Source organism: Macaca nemestrina, chromosome 8 (assembly GCF_043159975.1).
Source record: "Macaca nemestrina isolate mMacNem1 chromosome 8, mMacNem.hap1, whole genome shotgun sequence".
Classification (NCBI taxonomy): Eukaryota; Metazoa; Chordata; class Mammalia; order Primates; family Cercopithecidae; genus Macaca; species Macaca nemestrina.
In genome coordinates, this window is record NC_092132.1 from 20774279 (window position 1) to 20791508 (window position 17230).

General features: G+C 43.0%; 2 protein-coding genes across 4 annotated transcripts in view; one reads left to right on the forward strand and one right to left on the reverse strand.

Moving 5' to 3' along the window:
* Nucleotides 1–166: 166 nt before the first annotated feature.
* On the reverse strand, nucleotides 167–10548 carry LOC105468474 (NADH:ubiquinone oxidoreductase subunit B9). Its single transcript, XM_011718672.2, has 4 exons — nucleotides 10416–10548; nucleotides 6950–7142; nucleotides 3400–3513; nucleotides 167–384 (listed from the first exon to the last, which is right to left on the reverse strand). The coding sequence occupies exons 1-4, from the start codon at nucleotides 10514–10516 to the stop codon at nucleotides 253–255; spliced, it is 540 nt and encodes a 179-aa protein (XP_011716974.2). The 5' UTR covers nucleotides 10517–10548; the 3' UTR covers nucleotides 167–252.
* LOC105468473 (TatD DNase domain containing 1) overlaps nucleotides 10543–17230 on the forward strand; it is a 48760-nt gene continuing 42072 nt past the window's right edge. For 2 of the 3 annotated variants that reach the window (XM_011718668.3, XM_011718667.3), the window contains exon 1: nucleotides 10543–10678. In XM_011718668.3, coding sequence (XP_011716970.1) covers nucleotides 10657–10678 — 22 coding nt within the window. In that variant the 5' untranslated portion in view covers nucleotides 10543–10656. Of the gene's footprint in view, nucleotides 10679–10716; nucleotides 11368–17230 lie in introns of those variants that run through there. The other variant, XM_071067843.1, reaches the window with a different exon arrangement.

The window sequence follows — 17230 nt, forward strand, 5'->3', positions numbered from 1 at the left end:
TTTTTCCTTACTGGTAATATGTGCTATCCGTGATTTATTGCAGAGAACACAGCTGACCGACTACATGTCCCGTTATTTTCTTCACATGCACAATTGATAAAACAATGATAGTGGCACAGTCACTTGGCATCACGGTAATTCTTAGAAGAACGCCAGTCATACCAGAGACCATTTCATTGATTTTTTTATTAGGGCAAGTGCATGTTGTGTAACGTATTTCACTTGCAAGTATGAAAGATGAGGGGTCTCTCTCTATGTGGGCCGCTCCCGGGGTCTGGTCACAATATGCCACCACAGTGGAGGCAAATCACCTTCCTTTCGGGCAGGGGGCAAAGCTTCAGTTAAAGGACCACCAGGTGACGTTTCCTCCTGCAGCTGCTTAACCTAGAAGGAGGCAAGGAAGGAATCATTACCAAAGGAATCTAATTGACTTTAAAAATCTGTTTGCTGCAGCGAAGGGTCAGCTTTATATCCATGGTCTGTCACTGACATAACACACTGATCACAATATTGAAAAGTGTTTTTCGCATACACCTGCTTTATTTTCATACCCACACTTTCAGAAAAGTCTCCTTAAGGGTTTTCCCATTCTTCTAAACAGTAAAGCCTATTCTTCCCCCCACCCCTATTCTTCCTCCCTCCTATTCTTCCCCCCACCCCTTTTCATCACCTGATTATCTGGACCTCCTCTTACTCTGTAGACAAAAACATGACAACTATCATTCCAATTCTCCTTGTCACAGTCCCCCACTCACTGACCAGAAAAACATTTATTTTTGTGTCTCAGCTAAGTGTTCTCCAAAAGCACCATTAAGAAACCTTAGTTCATAATATGTTGGGGATGTTCCTTGTAAGCCCCCTTCCTAGCAACCAAGGACAAAAACCACAACATCACATGTAAAAATATGCCCAGTTCTGCCAAATGCTGCCCTACTACCTCCAGTTCTAGTTATAGCCAAGATAAATGTCCTAACAGAGGATAACCCATTCTGGATTGTGGCTGCCCTGGGCCTCCAGTCACATGTGCTGCTTAATAATGCTGAAGTGATGGCATATGTAAAGGAGGAACTGTTGAGGTTATCCCAGTGATGAGTTGCAGAATGAACCCGTGGCTCACCATGAATATACTTCCAGCTTCTAAACGGTGAGACATTTCTGACAAAACACTGCCCCCTTTGGACACAGTGCCCTTCCTTCGGGTCACCCTTGGCCAAACACTTGCAAAGGTCAATATCCTTAGTGTTATCACCAGAACCAGCACAACTTCCAGATCATGAATTCAAATACCCCACTGTCCAACCACACTCTCCCTTTCCCACTCACTTGTTTAAATGCCTCCTTGAAACTCAGAGAGACTACCATTTCACAGATCCTCCCAACTTGGCCTTCCCTCTCTGCATCTGCCCCCCGGCTTAACTTTGTTTTTTTTCAATCCAGCTTAGATTCCATCATGACAATAGCTTCCTCTCGAACAACCTCAAGTCGCTTGTCACTCTCTCTGAGCAACAGATAAACTGAACCACATACCCTCAGGCCTGTGCTCATACAGCTTAGTATTGCTAAAGAGAAAAAAGACACTGGAGCAAATCGGAGTCATTACTCACTAACTATTCCCAACCTCAAAAGGGCCTTCGCCACCTGGCCATCCTAGTACTCTCCAGCAAGCCCCTCCTCTCCCCATGACTATCACACCTTCTCCCCGTGACTATCACATATTCTCCAAACATGCTGCGCCCACTTGTTCTGAGCTTTTCCTCCTATTTCACTAAAAAAAAAAACCAAAAACCAAAAAACAAAAAAGCTATTACACAAGTCTGTCATCTTCAAAACTTCTTTTTTTTTTTTTTGAGACGGAGTCTTGCTCTGTCACCCAGGCTGGAGTACAGTGGCCGGATCTCAGCTCACTGCAAGCTCCGTCTCCCGGGTTTGCGCCATTCTCCTGCCTCAGCCTCCTGAGTAGCTAGCTGGGGCTACAGGCGCCCGCCACCTCGCCCGGCTATTTTTTTGTATTTTTTTTAGTAGAGACGGGGTTTCACCGTGTTAGCCAGGATGGTCTCGATCTCCTGACCTCGTGATCCGCCCGTCTCGGCCTCCCAAAGTGCTGGGATTACAGGCTTGAGCCACCACGCCCGGCCCATCTTCAAAACTTCTAACCCAAATTTATATATAATCTTTTGCCCAATTATAATGGACAAAGAATCCTTTCTCCTTTTCTTCTTTCTCTACACTCTCTCCTAAAGATTCCATACATCTCTCCATGGCTTTTAAAACTGAAAACTCCCAAGTTTCTGTTTCTAGGCCAAATCTCTCCTGGGAGTTCCAGATTTCCACATCTAAAGCTGGCTTCTGACATCTGTATTTGATATGTCACAGGATTCTCAAACTTCAGCCTTCCAAAATGAATTCTCGATTGCTGCTCTGACACCTGTGCCCCTTCCCCAATCTTCCCTATCTTGGTAAACATCACCAAACTCCAGATGTTAAAGCTTCAAACCCAGAAACCATTCTCTCTTTTTTTTTTTTTTTTTTTTTTGAGATGGAGTCTTGCTCTGTCACCCAGGGTGGAGGACAGTGGTGCAATCTCAGCTCACTGCAACCTCCACCTCCTGGGTTCAAGCAATTCTCCTGCCTTGGCCTCCCAAGTAGCTGGGATTACACATGTACACCACCACGCCCAGCTAATTATTTGTACTTTTAGTAGAGATGGGGTTTCACCATCTCTAGTTCAGGCTGGTCATGAACTCTTGACCTCAAGCTATCACCCACTTTGGCCTCCCAAAGCGCTGGGATTACAGGTGTGAGCCACTGCACCCTGCCCCGGAAACCATTCTTGATTCCTCCCTGTCCCTTGCCCACCCTCAACATCCAGTCAGTCGTCACATCCCTCCAAATGATGTCCTGAGTAAATTTCTTTCCATATCCACTTCATCCACCCTGGTGCTGATCATGACAACCTTTTGACTAAACTTCTGCAATAATCCTAGAAGGGTCTCTGCTTCTTCTCTTCCCCTCTCCAATACAGTCTTCACACTACAGCAAGATTGAGCTTTTAAAAATATAACTGACCATCCTAACATGACTAAAAAATGCCTAAGACTCTAGTGGAGAGGCAGGTTAAGGGACCGTATGGCAAGAAGGCAAGAAAGTCAGGCAAAGGACTAAAGAGAAGGAGATCTGAAGCAAAATCAAAGACAAAGCCAAAAAGACCAGGGAATGCACTTTAACTTACTTGTAAGGTGGTTATAAATGTTAAATTGATACACTTAGATACCACAGTATATCTGAGAAGTAAGGGCCCAGAGTAACTGTCATGTCTGGAATCTGGACCTCTGCACGTGGGGATCAAAACTTGACTCCATCTACATAGCGAAGGAATACTGAAGTACAAGTAGAACGCACCTCTCGTTCCCAGCTTTCCCTCCGCAGTTTCTTCCACTGTTCTCTCTTGGCAAAGTAATCAGGATACATTGCCTTCTCAGAAGGATGCCAGTCATCTAAGCACCATTCTGGGACCTGTCAGGAGAGGAAATCATGGTATCAATCCACAGGACAGACTTACCTATCCCTGATAGGGCTTGCTCAGGAGATGTAAGACAAAGATCAAGGTACATTTTTATTTTTATAACCACTGAAACTACCAGACTGTTTCTAACTCTAAGCAAGGAACAGCAGAGGATAAGCAGGAACCAATAATAAAGGAAAATGCCTTAGAGTCAAACACGGTGCTGAAAAATAGCACCATCATCAGTCCAAGGAGAACTGGCTTCATTCCTCCCCTACCTGCCTTCTCTAAATATCCAGAGTAGTCTTATCTTACTTGGAACTCTTAATTAGAGTATCTCAGAAATATTAAGCATCAATCCAAGTTGGTTAACTTTAAAGTCTAAAATGAACTTTGTTATAGCAAAAAGTATACTGTATGATCTTGAATCTGAAAGTAGAAAGTCTTAATGACATCTCAGAGAAAACTGACACCTAAAAAACAGTACTGGCACACCTTAGAGATACTGTGGGTTTGGATCCACACCGCTGCAATATAGCAAATATCACAATAAAGCAAGTCACAAAATGTTTTTGGTTTCCCAGTGCATATAAAAGTTATGTTTATACTATACTATAAAGTGTCCGATAGCATTATGATGTCTGTTGAGATGGAGTCTCCTGGTGAAGATTTTGTGAATATTGATTAAATAACAAAGGACTTTGAATAGTACAACTTAGTTGATAAAGCAGTGACAGGGTTTGAGAGGATTGACTCCAATTTTGAAAGAAGTTCTTCTGTGGGTAAAATGCCATCAAATGGCATTACATGCTATAGAAATATTTCGTGAAAGGAAAAGTCAATTGATGTGGCAAACCTCACATAATATACATAAAAAATGTACATAATTTAAAAATACATTATTGGTTGGGCGAGGTGGCTCCTGCCTTTATTCCCAGCCCTTTGAAGGCTGAGGTAGGGAGATTCTATGAGGGTAGGAGTTCGAGACCAGCCTGGACAACATAGCAAGACACCATCTCTACAAAAAATGAAATAAATTAGCTAGGTGTGGTGGTGTTCACCTGTATTCTTAGCTACTTGGTTGGCTAGGACAGGAGAACTGCTTGAGCCCAGGGGGTCCAGGCTACAGTGAGCTATGATAATGCTACTGCACTCCAGTCTGGGCAACAGAGGGAGACCGTTTTCAAAACAAAAACAAAAGAAATACGTTATTGATAAAAACTCCAACAATCATCTGAGCCATCAGAAAATCAATCTTTTTACTGGTGGAGAGAATTGTGTCAATGTTGATGGCTGGTGACTAAACAGGGTGATGTTTGCCGACGGTTGGAGTGGCTTTGGCAATTTCCTAAAATAACAATGAGGTTTGCCACATCAATTGACTCTTCCTTTCACCAAACACTTCTATAGCATGTGATGCCATTTGATAGCATTTTACCCACGGAAGAACTTCTTGCAAAACTGGAGTCAATCCTTTCAAACCCTGCTGCTGCTTAATCAACTAAGTTGATGTACTGTGTGAAGTCCTTTGTTACCATTTCAACAATGTTCACAAAATCTTCACCAGGAGACTCCATCTCAAGAAACCACTTTCTTATTCATCCATAAGAAGCAGCTCTTCATCTGTTCAAGATTTATCATGAGATTACAGCAATTCAGTCACGTCCTCAGGATCAACTTCTATTCTGGCTCTCTTGCTATTTCCACAACTTCTGCAGTTACTTCCTCTGCTGAAGTCTTGAGCCCTTCAAAGTCATCCACAAGGGTTGGAATCAACTTCTTCCAACCCCATTAAAGCTGACATTTTGATCTCTCCCCATGAATCACAAATATCCTTAATGGCATTTAGAATGGTGAATTCTTTCCAGAAAATTTTACTATGCCCAAATCCATCAGAGGAATCAACATCTATATCAACTATAACTGTGCAAAATGTATTTCTTAAATAATAAAACTTGCACGTTGAAATTACTCCTTGATCCATGGGCTGTAGAATGGATGTTAGTAGACATGGTAGCAGGTCTCGACAGTGGGTTTGAAAGATTCAGTAAACCATGTTGTACACAGATTTGCTGTAACTCAGGCTTTGTTATTCCATTTCTAGGGCACAGGCAGAGTAGGTTTAGCATAATTCTTAAGGACCCCAGGATTTTCAGAATGGCAAATGAACAATGGCTTCAACTTAAAACCACCAGCTGCATTAGCCCCTAACAAGAAAGTCAGCCTGTCCTTGAAGTTTTGAAGCCAGGCATTGACTTCTCTCAAGGTATGAAAGTTCTGGATGGTATCTTATTCCAAAAACAGGCTACTTCATCTCCACTGAAATTCTGTTGTTGAGTACAGCCACCTTCATCAACTATCTTAGCCAGCTTTTGTGTAATAATTTGCTGCAGCTTTTCCATCAGCACTTGTTACTTCACCTTGCACATCTGGGTTACAGAGATGGCTTTTTTTCCTTAAACCTCATGGACCAACCTCTACTAGCTTCCAACTTTTTTTCTGCAGCTTCCTCATCTCTCTCAGCCTTCACAGAAATGAAGAGTTAAAGACTTGCTCTGGATTAGGCTTTGGCTTAAGGGAATGTTGTAGCTGGTTTGATCTTTTGTCCCAACCACTAAAACGTTCTCTGTATCAGCAATGAGACTGTTTCACTTATCATTTGTGTGTTCACTGGAGCAGCACTTTTAATTTCCTTAAAAAACCTTTAGTTTCCTTTGCATTCACAACTTGGCTAACCAGCAGAAAAGGCCTAGCTTTCTGCCCATCTTGGCTTTCAACATGCCTTCCTCACTCAGCTTAATCATTTCTAGCTTTTGATTTAAAGTAAGAGATGTGCAACGGATTTAAAGTGAGATACATGTAACTCTTTCTTTCACTTGAACACTTAGAGGCTATGGTATGGACATTAATTTTCCTAATTTCAGTGTTGCTGTGTCTTAGGGAATAGGGAGCCCTGAGGAGAGGGATAGAGGGAGAGGAACTACTGGTCGGTGACAGTCAGGACACACACATTTATGGATTAAGTCTGCTGTCTTATATGGGCATGGTTTTTATGCCCCCAAACAATGACAATAGTAACATCGACGGTGACTGATCACAGTTCACCACAACAGATAGACTAATAATAAAAAAAAGTCTGAAATCTTGCAGGAATTGCCAAACTGAGAAACAGAGACAGGAAGTGAGCCCATGGTGTTGGAAAAATGGTGCCCATAGACTCGCTCAGCACGGGGTTGCCACAAACCTTCAATCTGTAAAAATATAGTATCTGCCAAGCACAATAAAACAAAATGCAGTAAAATAAGGTAGGCCTGTGTCTGACAACTGTTGGGAAAGAAGTCTCCTAGCTACCCCTTAAAGGGCAAGTGATTTCTAAGCCTGAGGTCTGGGACTGAAGAAACAAAGTCTATCTCTCAGAAGGCAGTCATCATTATAATTCTCGCCTACCTTGTAGCAATCGTATCTCTCATAGGAGGTGCCCCCAGGAGAGTCAGGGAAGATGTACGGCTGTGGATGCTGACAGAACCAGAATTCTTCCTCAGCCTCCTTCAGCAGCTGGGTGGCCTTCATCATATCCTTTTCATTCTTATGTTCTTCAAACCGGGCTCTCATCAAACAAGCAAAGTATCGGTATTTGTCTCTTAAACCAAAATGATTTTGAAGATTAGAAATGTTACCTACTCACATGGTCAGAGTTGCTGTCTGACAGGAGGCTGCACTCCTGACACCTTCTGGATGGGCAGTGGGCCTCCCCCAACCCTCCTAATGGAGCAGCCGTATCATCATGGCTGCTTCCTCTAGAGCCCACCAAACAGCAGCAGCAAAAAATAATGTATTAAATATATACCCTAACCATTTTTCTCCTCTTACATCCAACAATGGAAAGAGGATTTAAACAAAAAAGAAAAGAGAATTCGCAAGAGAAACGCTATAACCTCTGTAGGATCATTCAACATTCATTGAATGACAACTTCCATTTCCTTCTATCCTGTGCTAGTCACTATGCTAAATTCTGGAGATACAAAGATGAATAAGAAAGGTGTTACTTGGCAGAAACAGTATTGCTTAGCTCATACAGAGCTGGGTTTGTATCCTGACTCTGACACTAGCTGCATAACCTTAGGCAAGTTAAAGTCAAGTTCTAAAGAAACTGGGCAAAGACCAGCTAGGAGGTTTTGACAGTAATCTAGGACACAGATGACAAGGGCCTGAAAGTAGAGAGCTGTGATGGTGACAGGAGACAGGAGAGACATTTAGAGACATTTAGACTTCCAAGTTATGAGAATAGGCTCTCCAATCAGACTGTGTAGGCCTGAATCTTAGCTCTGCCACTACTAGCTGTGTAACCTGGGGCAAGTTAATGTCTTCTGGCAAGGTGCAGTGGCTCATGCCTATAATCCCAGCACTTTGGGAGGCTGAGGTGGGTGGGTGGGTCACCCGAGGTCAGGAGTTCAAGACCAGCCTGGCCAACATGGCAAAACCCTCTCTCTACTAAAAATACAAAAATTAGCTGGGCATGGTGGTGGGCGCCTATAATCCCAGCTACCTGAGAGGCTGAGGCAGGAGAAGCACTTGAACCCGGAAGATGGAGGTTGTGGTGAGCCAAGATCACGCCATTGCACTCCAGCCTGGGCAACAAGAGCGAAACTCCGTCTCTCGTAAACATTCAATAAGATAAACACACTTTAAAAAGTGCCTGGTACATCCCAAGTGTTCAATAATGTCAGTTACTAATATCATACTAGAAAGAGAATTTACAAAAACCAGTGTCGAATTATACATGGTGTATGAGTATGTGTGTTATTGGCAAAGAAGTAAGGAGCAAATACTTGAGATCAATTCTGAGACTTAAAGCTCAGTAACTAAATTACTAATAATACCATTAGTGGAGGCAGGAAATTTGGGAAAAGAGTCAGAATGGGGAGTGATAGGAAAACAAGTTTGATTTCAAAGAATTTAGATAAATTGAGTTTGAGAGAACAGTTGGTGATCTTTTCAAATTTTTTTTATTATTATTATTTTTTGAGACAATGTTTCACTCTTGTTGCCCAGGCTGGAGTGCAATGGGGCGATCTTGCCTCACTGCAACCTCTGCCTCCCAGGTTCAAGCGGTTCTTCTGCCTTGGCCTCCCGAGTAGATGGGATTAAAGGCACCCACCACCACACCTGGCTAATTTTTGTATTTTTAGTAGAGATGGGGCTTCACATGTAGGCCAGGCTGTTCTCGAACTCCTGACCTCAGGTGATCCATCCGCCTCAGCCTCCCAAAGTACTGGGATTAAAGGCGTGAGCCACCATGTCCGGTCAACAGTCGGTGATCTAACAAACAATTTGAACTACAGCTCTAGAGACAAATGAGCACAGGTGGTGACTCAAGTCCCAGCACTAAATGAGGCTGCCCAAAGTACATACAGCAACATAGTAAGCCTAGGATGGAACCACAGAGAACAGCACAATGAGGGCAAATGGAGGAAGAAATTAAGGCAAGGATTGAGAAAAAATGTCAGATCTAAAAAATGCTGAGCCATAGCTGTCATAGTAGCTAGTTTATATCATCTTCCTCTAGGACTACGGACTTTAGTATTCCCAGCTGTAGTTCAGTATTGCTTGAATTCTTTTCTTTCATGTTTAACTTTTTTTGACACATAATAATTGTACCTATTTATGGGGTACATGTGATATTTTAATACATCCATATGATGTATAATGATCAAATCATGATGATTTGGATATTCATCACCTCAAACATTTATCATTTGTGTTGGGATACCTGAATCCTGGATGGCTCAACTTCCTTCATCATCGATTTGTTTACATGTCCATTTTCCCCACTAATCCATGAGCCGCTGCAGCTCAAAAATTGATTACTAACATTTATATATTTAGCATAGAGCATAGAATCTGAATTGTAAATTCTGTCAAATAAATAAATAAGGAAAACTCAAGGAAGAAACTAACAATCCCATCACATTGTACTTGGCCATCTTCCTGCCAAATCAAGAGAAGTATGTCAGTGACTTTCTAATAGTCACATACATGCAATCTGGGCTTCGAGAACACCCTCTGCAATTCTTCCAGGCCTAATCCATTTTCCATGGAGTTTTTTCCCAGAAGCCCTTCTTATAAAATAGGTCTGGGGAGTTCTAAGACTGGAGTGGAGGCCTGGCACTCACACATCTTGGGTTGTCAGCCCACCCTGCATTGAATTTAGGTTATTAAAATCTACAGATTTTAACACTATGTTCTAACACTAGTCTCAGATGGATAGAGAAGGAAGGAGAATTATGTAAGAGGTGAAAAAGATGTAAAGGTAATGAAAAGGACTAGATGAAGCTAAAAAGAGAAAAGCTAATGGGAGGGGTGGACGAATGATGATGATTTGGAGTAAGACCTAAATTTTAACCCTGGCTCAGACACTTACAAACGCTATCACCTTGAGCAAGTTACTAGCTGTACTTACCTCCTTATCTGTAAAATAAGCTTAAGATAATTCCTAACTCCTAGAGTTTTGCTGACTAAAGAAAATAACGCATAGCTTACTGCTGTTAATATTGGAAAGCAGAAGATCGTGAAGAAAACGATTATTTAGCAAGCGCTGGACCCATGACAATTACAATTTTAGGCGTATTCCTTTATTTCACTTAATCTTCCTGCGACCCTCTGCGCTGGTCCTGCGTCCGTTTCACTACACAAAAAGCTGAAGCCCAGACCCGCTAAGCAACTCTACAAGATCTCCCGGCCATGGGTGGCGAAGCCTGGATTCGAACCCGGGTCTAGGACAGGATTCTGTGGCGCGAGAGGCCACCTTCCAATTCCGTCCCGAAATCCTTGAACCTCCCGGTACCCGGTGGCCTCTCCACCTCCACGGGGCCCCCAGGGTCACTTTCCCAAGTCCTGGGTCCCCATCCCTTACCTGTGGACGCACCACGACTCCAGGTGGCGCAGCGCCCGCTTATAAAGCCGCAACACCTTCTGCTGATGGGTCAGGTAGACCCCCGACACCGATAATGCCATCACTGCGCTGACCTTCCCCGGCCGCGGGGACAGCCGGGAATCCGTAGGCCTGCGGCAGCTGACGAAACAACGCCAGCCGGAAGGGTGGAGCAGCCGGCGGCCACTTCCGCTTCCGCCGGGGAGGTCTCCCATCCGCGGTCATGGGTCGCTTCAAGTTTGTCGGTAAGAGGAGCGTTTTCCACGCCCTTGGGTCTTTTTGACTTGTCCCGGGCGTCGGTCACCAAGGTCACAGGACCCAGGAATTAGGCCCTCCGGCTTTGTAAGGGTTGAAAGGGCCGCTCAGTGGAAAAGGGCGCGGGGAGGTTTCTGGGTGCTGTTAATGTTCTGGTTCTTGATCTAGGTCCTGGATTCACGAGGGTGTGTTTATTTGTAAAAATTAACAAGCCAAGCCGTACAGTTATGATTTTTGTGCTCTTTTCAACATCTGTAGTGTATTCTGTTTTTAAAAAAGAGAGAAAACTCCAAAAAGGCCAATCACTGTGTTCCCATTCATCCCACGTGCACCTACCGGCCCTTGGATGACCGCTTTTAGGGACCAATTCACTCAACCTTTCATTCGTTCATATCATAGTTAATGAGCGCCTCAAGTGAGCCTGGCACTGGCCTAGAAACACAGGGCACAAAGCTCTCAGTTCTGCTGTCATCACCATCTAGTGGAGAAACTAGAGAACACAAGTAGTGGGGAGAAAAACAAAATCTGTACTTGGCAAGTACAGTGATCCAGTCAGTATCAGTAGAACAAGAGAGCGAGAATGCTGCCGGGATTTCAATGGGCATGGTCCTCGTCTTTGTGGGGTTTCCAGCTACTTGAAGGTGGGAAATGACAGCGATCACACCTCTGCTTTAGCACGGTAATGCTGATAGCTATTATGTAGCTTTTGTGGGAAATAGGGAGAGGTAGGGAATCACTTCAAGACTTAAACAAGGGTAGTGGAAAAGAGAGAGAAATGGAAGAGATGTGTGCAGCATTTAGCAGTCGAGTGTTCATGGCCGGTAGTAGAGAGTGAACAAAGATGACTCAGGGTTTGGAAAAATACTGAAATATGAAATGGAAGCATGACTAGTTTGGCGGTGAGGAGAGGTACCCAGGTCCATTTGGGTTAAGTTTGAGATAATTATAGGACATCCAGGTAGAGATATCTGGGCAAGTGGGAATGTGGTCTGGCAATCAAGAGTTAAGGATTATACATTTACATCTGAGAGTTATTTAAGCAGTATTTTTTTTCAAAGACATTGTGCTAAGCCCTGTGGAACCGTAAAATCTAGTGGTGCAGTTTTCAGACTGGAGACCTAAGACCTATGTACTGTACAGTCAAAAGCAAACGCAGGAAAGAATATGTTAAGTGCCAGGAAAAAGGTTTTGAAATTGCTGTGGGAAAGCCTGGAGTAGGGATTTGGGGAGGGGTCCTCAAATAAGACATTGCCGTGTCTTAGCCTTTCCATCCTAACGTTTGATATAATTGATGAGGGAGATGGAATAAAAAGCCATGAAGTCCTCCATAAAGAAAGGCCACATAACTTTTTAAAAGTGTGTTTATGTTATACAACTAAATCCTTGCCTCAAGTTAATGTTTTAAATCCATCCTCCATGTAGACTCCATTTTGGTGTATCCAAAACTAAAATCAGCTACATGTTTCTTTTGCTTCAAATCTCTCGTTTATTCTCCTCAGGATAGTCTAAGTACTTTGACACCATACAAAGCCCTTCTATTGTCCAGTCCTGCCCACTTTTCTAGCCCATCCCTGGACTGCTCTATGAACACTTGTGCATGCTGTTTGTTACCTCTGACAAGGTTTTAGAGTGGCAGTTTGGGGCCAAAATATTCCCTCTGTCTACCAACCCTGTTGCCTGTCTGCCTACCTGCCCTGCCTACCTACCTACCTTATTCCTTAAAACTTATACCACATTATTTGTAATTAAATATGAGTCTGTCTTTCCCACTAGATCAAACTCTTAAGGCAGATACTCTGGTATGGTATTTATATTTTTTTCCTAGGGGCGTAGTACAATGACTGTTTGGGCAAGTATGAATGAGTGGCTTTAATGCTAAGGTGATAAGAAAATTAGTAAAGGGATTAGCACCAGATAAAATAAGCAAGAAAAGACTTCTTAGAGAAGGAGACTTTATTGGAATAAATAATTGGAATAAATTTTTTCTGCATAGTCTCCTTTAGCCCCGCTCTCCTAAAGTAACCATATTAAAAGTTTAAAGTATAGCCTTCCCTAATTTTTTAATAGATTGTTATGCAGATTCATAAAAATACAACATATCAAGGTTTTGTTTTTTTTTTTTCCTTTTTAAAACAGAAATGAGATCGTATTATGCATTCTATCCTTGGTATATGACTTACTCTGATATTTAATCTTTCAGTTTGTGTCATTTAAAAAAATTCTGTCCATGAATCGCTAGACTAAATTCTTAGCCTAATAATGAGTTCTGAACAAATACTTTGAAAAACACCATATTAAATCTCTGGAAGATTGGTCCATGAACAAGCTTCACATGGGACAATTGCATGAAAAACTAAACCAGTATTATGAAAATTACCTTAGATTTTGGTTTAAGACAGCTGACCATTATAATTCTTTCTACATTTCTCTCTTTTCTACTTGCATAACAAGTGACTGCCCCTTAGAACTATACCCCAACAGTGGGGGTTTTTGTTTTGAGACAGGGTCTTGCTCTGTCACCTAGGCTGGAGTATAGTGGCTTAGATCATGGCTCCAGCATTGACCTCCTGGGCTCAAGTGATCTTCCTGCCTCATCCTCCCAAGTAGCTGAGACTAGAGACGCTCACCACCACACCAGGCTAATTTTTTTTTGTAGAGACAGTGTCTTGCTATGTTGCTCAGGTTGGTCTTGAATTGCTGGCCTGAAGCAGTCCTTCCACCTCTACCTCCCAAAGTTGTGGGATTACACATGGACCCACCGGCCAGCATGAGAATTTCTTTAGCCCAACTTACACTCTTTTCTTTCTCCACAAGCGGAATTTTTTATATTCTATTCCCTGGGTGTTATTTACAAACTCTTCCACTCTCAAAAATACTTCTACCTGCAACTGTTATATGCCCAAATTTCTACTGCATTGATCTTAGATTAATTACATAGTACACAAAAAAATGAGAAATATCTGTGCAAGAAGAAAATGCAAAATACAAACAACAGTGAAAATAAAAACATCACATTCCATTCCTGATATTGTTTAGATATTTGTCCCCTCCAAATCTCGTGTTAAAATTTGCTGTCCAACGTTAGGGTGGGTCCAGTGGGAGGTGTTTGGGTCACTTCCCACCATCCATCTCAGGGGGTTGGATCCCTCATAAAAGCCTTGATGACCTCCCTGTGGTAATGAGTTCACACTGGTTCCCCTTCCCTTTCCACCAGGGTTGGAAACTTACTGAGATCCTCCCAAAAGCAGATGCTGGTGTCATGCATCTTGTACAACCTGCAGAACCATGAGCCAAATAAACCTCTTTTCTTTATAAATTACCCAGTCTCAGGTGTTCCTTTATAGCAATGCAAAAGCAAATTAATATAATTCCTCCAAATCACACGTAACACTTCCATATCTATCTTTCCAGATCTTCTGTAGGCATACCAAACAAAATAAGATCATACTGAGGCTACTCTTTTGTAATCTGCTTTTTTCAATCACAGTCTCCACCTTTCTATTTCAGGAAATTTTCATCTTAACTAATACCAAAACCATACTCAGACTTTTCCTGTTGTTCCAAAAATGTCCCTTGGTGGTCATGTCCAAAATAGTATCCCATTTAGAGCCACACATTTGGTTGTTCCTTAAGTTTTTAAATCAAATGCAGAGGTTTGCAAACTTTTTCTTTAAAGGGCCATATAGTAAATACTTTAGACTTTGAGGGCCATGTGATCTCATTGCAGCTATTCAACTCTGCCCTTGTGTGTACTGTGATGTAATAATAAATACATATTTGTTCTGTGCTCCCATTCCTTTGTGCACAACTCCTGAAACCTTTGGAATCTCCTAAGTGCTTTTTGTATGCTACTAAGATGACTGATGACTGGGGGCTCCTGGATAGCCTCAGGATGGGGGTTTGCCTAGGAAAACCAATCATGTGATTAGAGAGTTGGAAGTTTCAGTCCCTCCCACCCACTCCCACCTCTGAGGAAGGGGAGAGGAACTGAAGGTTGAGTTGTTCACTAATAGCCAGTGATTTAATCAATCATACCTACATGGTGAAGCCTCTAAAAACCCATACATGTCTCTTATGTGTCTCTTCCACATGGTCGTTTTTGAGCTGCATCTTTTTATAATGAATGGGTAATAAGTAAAGGGCTTTCCTGAGTTCTGTGAGCTGGTCTAGCAAATGATCAAACCTGAGAAGGGGGTTGTGGGAACCTCTGATTGTAGCCAAGTTGGACAAGTTGTGGGTAACCTGGGAACCTACTGCTTGTAATTGGCATCTGGAATGGGAGGAGTCTTGTGGGACTGAGCCCTTGACTTCTGCCGTCTGATGTTATCTCCAGGTAGATAGTGTGAGAATTGAGTTAAATTGTAGGTCACCCAGCTGGTGTCAGAGAATTGGTTGTTGGGAGAGGAAACCCCACACCTACGTGATGTCAGAAGTGAATCTTCACACCTGTAATCCGAGTACTTTGGGAGGCCAAGGCGGGAGGACTGCTTTAGCCCAGGAGTTCAAGACCAGCCTGGGCAACAAAGTGAGACCCATCTCTACTTAAAAAAAAAAAAAAAAATGAAGTATTCAGAGTATTGTGAGTATGAGAATACAGTTTTCCTATCTCACACCTTGTCATTCAAAAGCAGGTGATAGACAGTATGTAAGTAGGTGTGGCCATGTTCCAGTAAAACTTATGGTCACTGAAACTTGAAGTTCTTATAATTTTGATGTGTCACAAAATATTATTTTGATTTTCTTCAACTATTTAAAAATGTAAAGTCATTCTTAGCTTAGAGGCAAACAAAAGTAGGCAGTGGCTTGTGGGCCTTAGTTTACCAACCCCTTGATCTAGCGCATTTCTTTTTTTAATGGCACTGACTTGCCAAAGCAGCTGGGCTAATTGTCCCTGTGAAATAAAAATAAAATTCTAAGCCCCCTAAACTGGCTGAACGGACCCCCCTTCTTTGGCCAAGTAGACTCCAGAAAAACATGAAAAACAAATTCCCAAACATGATAAGATGGTCATGGTCTCCTTCCTTACTAACAAATACCAGACTTTTTTCCTAAAAGTTAAACAGAAACCAGCCTTGGAAAAACAAAGAATGGAAGACTTGCTCCTCTGCTGACTTCAGCCAACTGCCTGACATTGTGACCAGCCTCCCCTCCTTTTTTGCAGTTTCACCATGACAGCTGACCAGTTTCACGAGGCATTCCTTCCTGTACTGAGGGCAGTCACCACCCCCTCAGCCCTCATCAAGGCTACCAAAAAAATACTCCTGAGATTCCCCTCATTGTATATGTTTCTCATTCGATTTAGGCCCTTTGCACCTGTCCCCTCACTCAGCATCTTTAAGCCAGTTGATTGACCTCCTATGAGATACTTTTCTCCTCCTCTTCTAACCTAACCATAATTTACTGTAACCTCCTTAATGTAACTACCATTTTGCATTTTTTTTTTTTTTTTTTTTTTTTTTTGAGACAGAGCCTCACTCTGTCGCCCAGGCTGGAGTGCAGTGGCGCCATCTTGGCTCACTGCAAGCTCCATCGTCCGGGTTCATGCCATTCTCCTGAGTAGCTGGGATTACAGGCACCCGCCACCATGCCCGGCTAATTGTTTGTATTTTTAGTAGAGAGGAGGTTTCACTGTGTTGCCAGGATGGTCTTGATTGCCTGACCTCGTGATCCACCAGCCTCAGCCTCCCAAAGTGCTGGGATTACAGGCATGAGCCACCGCGCCCGGCCCCATTTTGCCTTTAATAGGAGATTTATGCACCCAAAGACTGCGTTGTCTTTACAGACACTCTTCTCTCACCTATATAGACTTAAGGGAGACCCCCTTACCCACTGATGGATCCTGTCTGAAAAATTCTGCTGGCTTCCATTGTGCAGCCTATGTGGTGGTCTCTGATGGGAACCACTGAATCAGGCCCCCAGCCAACTGCCCGATATGCCTAACAAGCAGAATTAGCATCCCCTCACTTGGGCCTGCCTCTGGCCAGGGATGAAATGGCTAATATTTATACAGACAGCTTGTATGTCTTTGGAGTTGCCCGTGATTTTGGCATGCTCTAGAAACAAAGAGGATTTTTTTACTTCCTCTGGACAACCTTTTAAGAACAAAGACTAGGCCGGGTGCAGTGGCTCACGCCTGTAATCCTAGCACTTTGGGAGGCCGAGGCAGGTAGATCACTTGAGGTCAGGAGTTCGAGACCAGCCTGACCAAGTTTAGGGGGCTTTCACCTGTGGAGACATGGTGAAACCTCGTCTCTATAAAAAACACAAAAATTAGCCAGACGTGGCGGCACGCACCTGTAAGCCCAACTACGAGGGAGGCTGAGGCAGGAGAATCACTTGAGCCTGGGAGCTGGAGGTTGCGTTGAGCTGAGATCGCACCACTGCACTCCAGCCTGGGTGACAGAGTGAGACTCTGTCTCAGAAAAAAAACAAAAACAAAGACTGTTTTGTTTCTCTTAGATGCCATTCAGGCTCATTGAGCCCTAACCGTTGTCATTGTCTAGGGACGTTTCTCTGACAAAACAGAAGACAGCGAAGGCAAC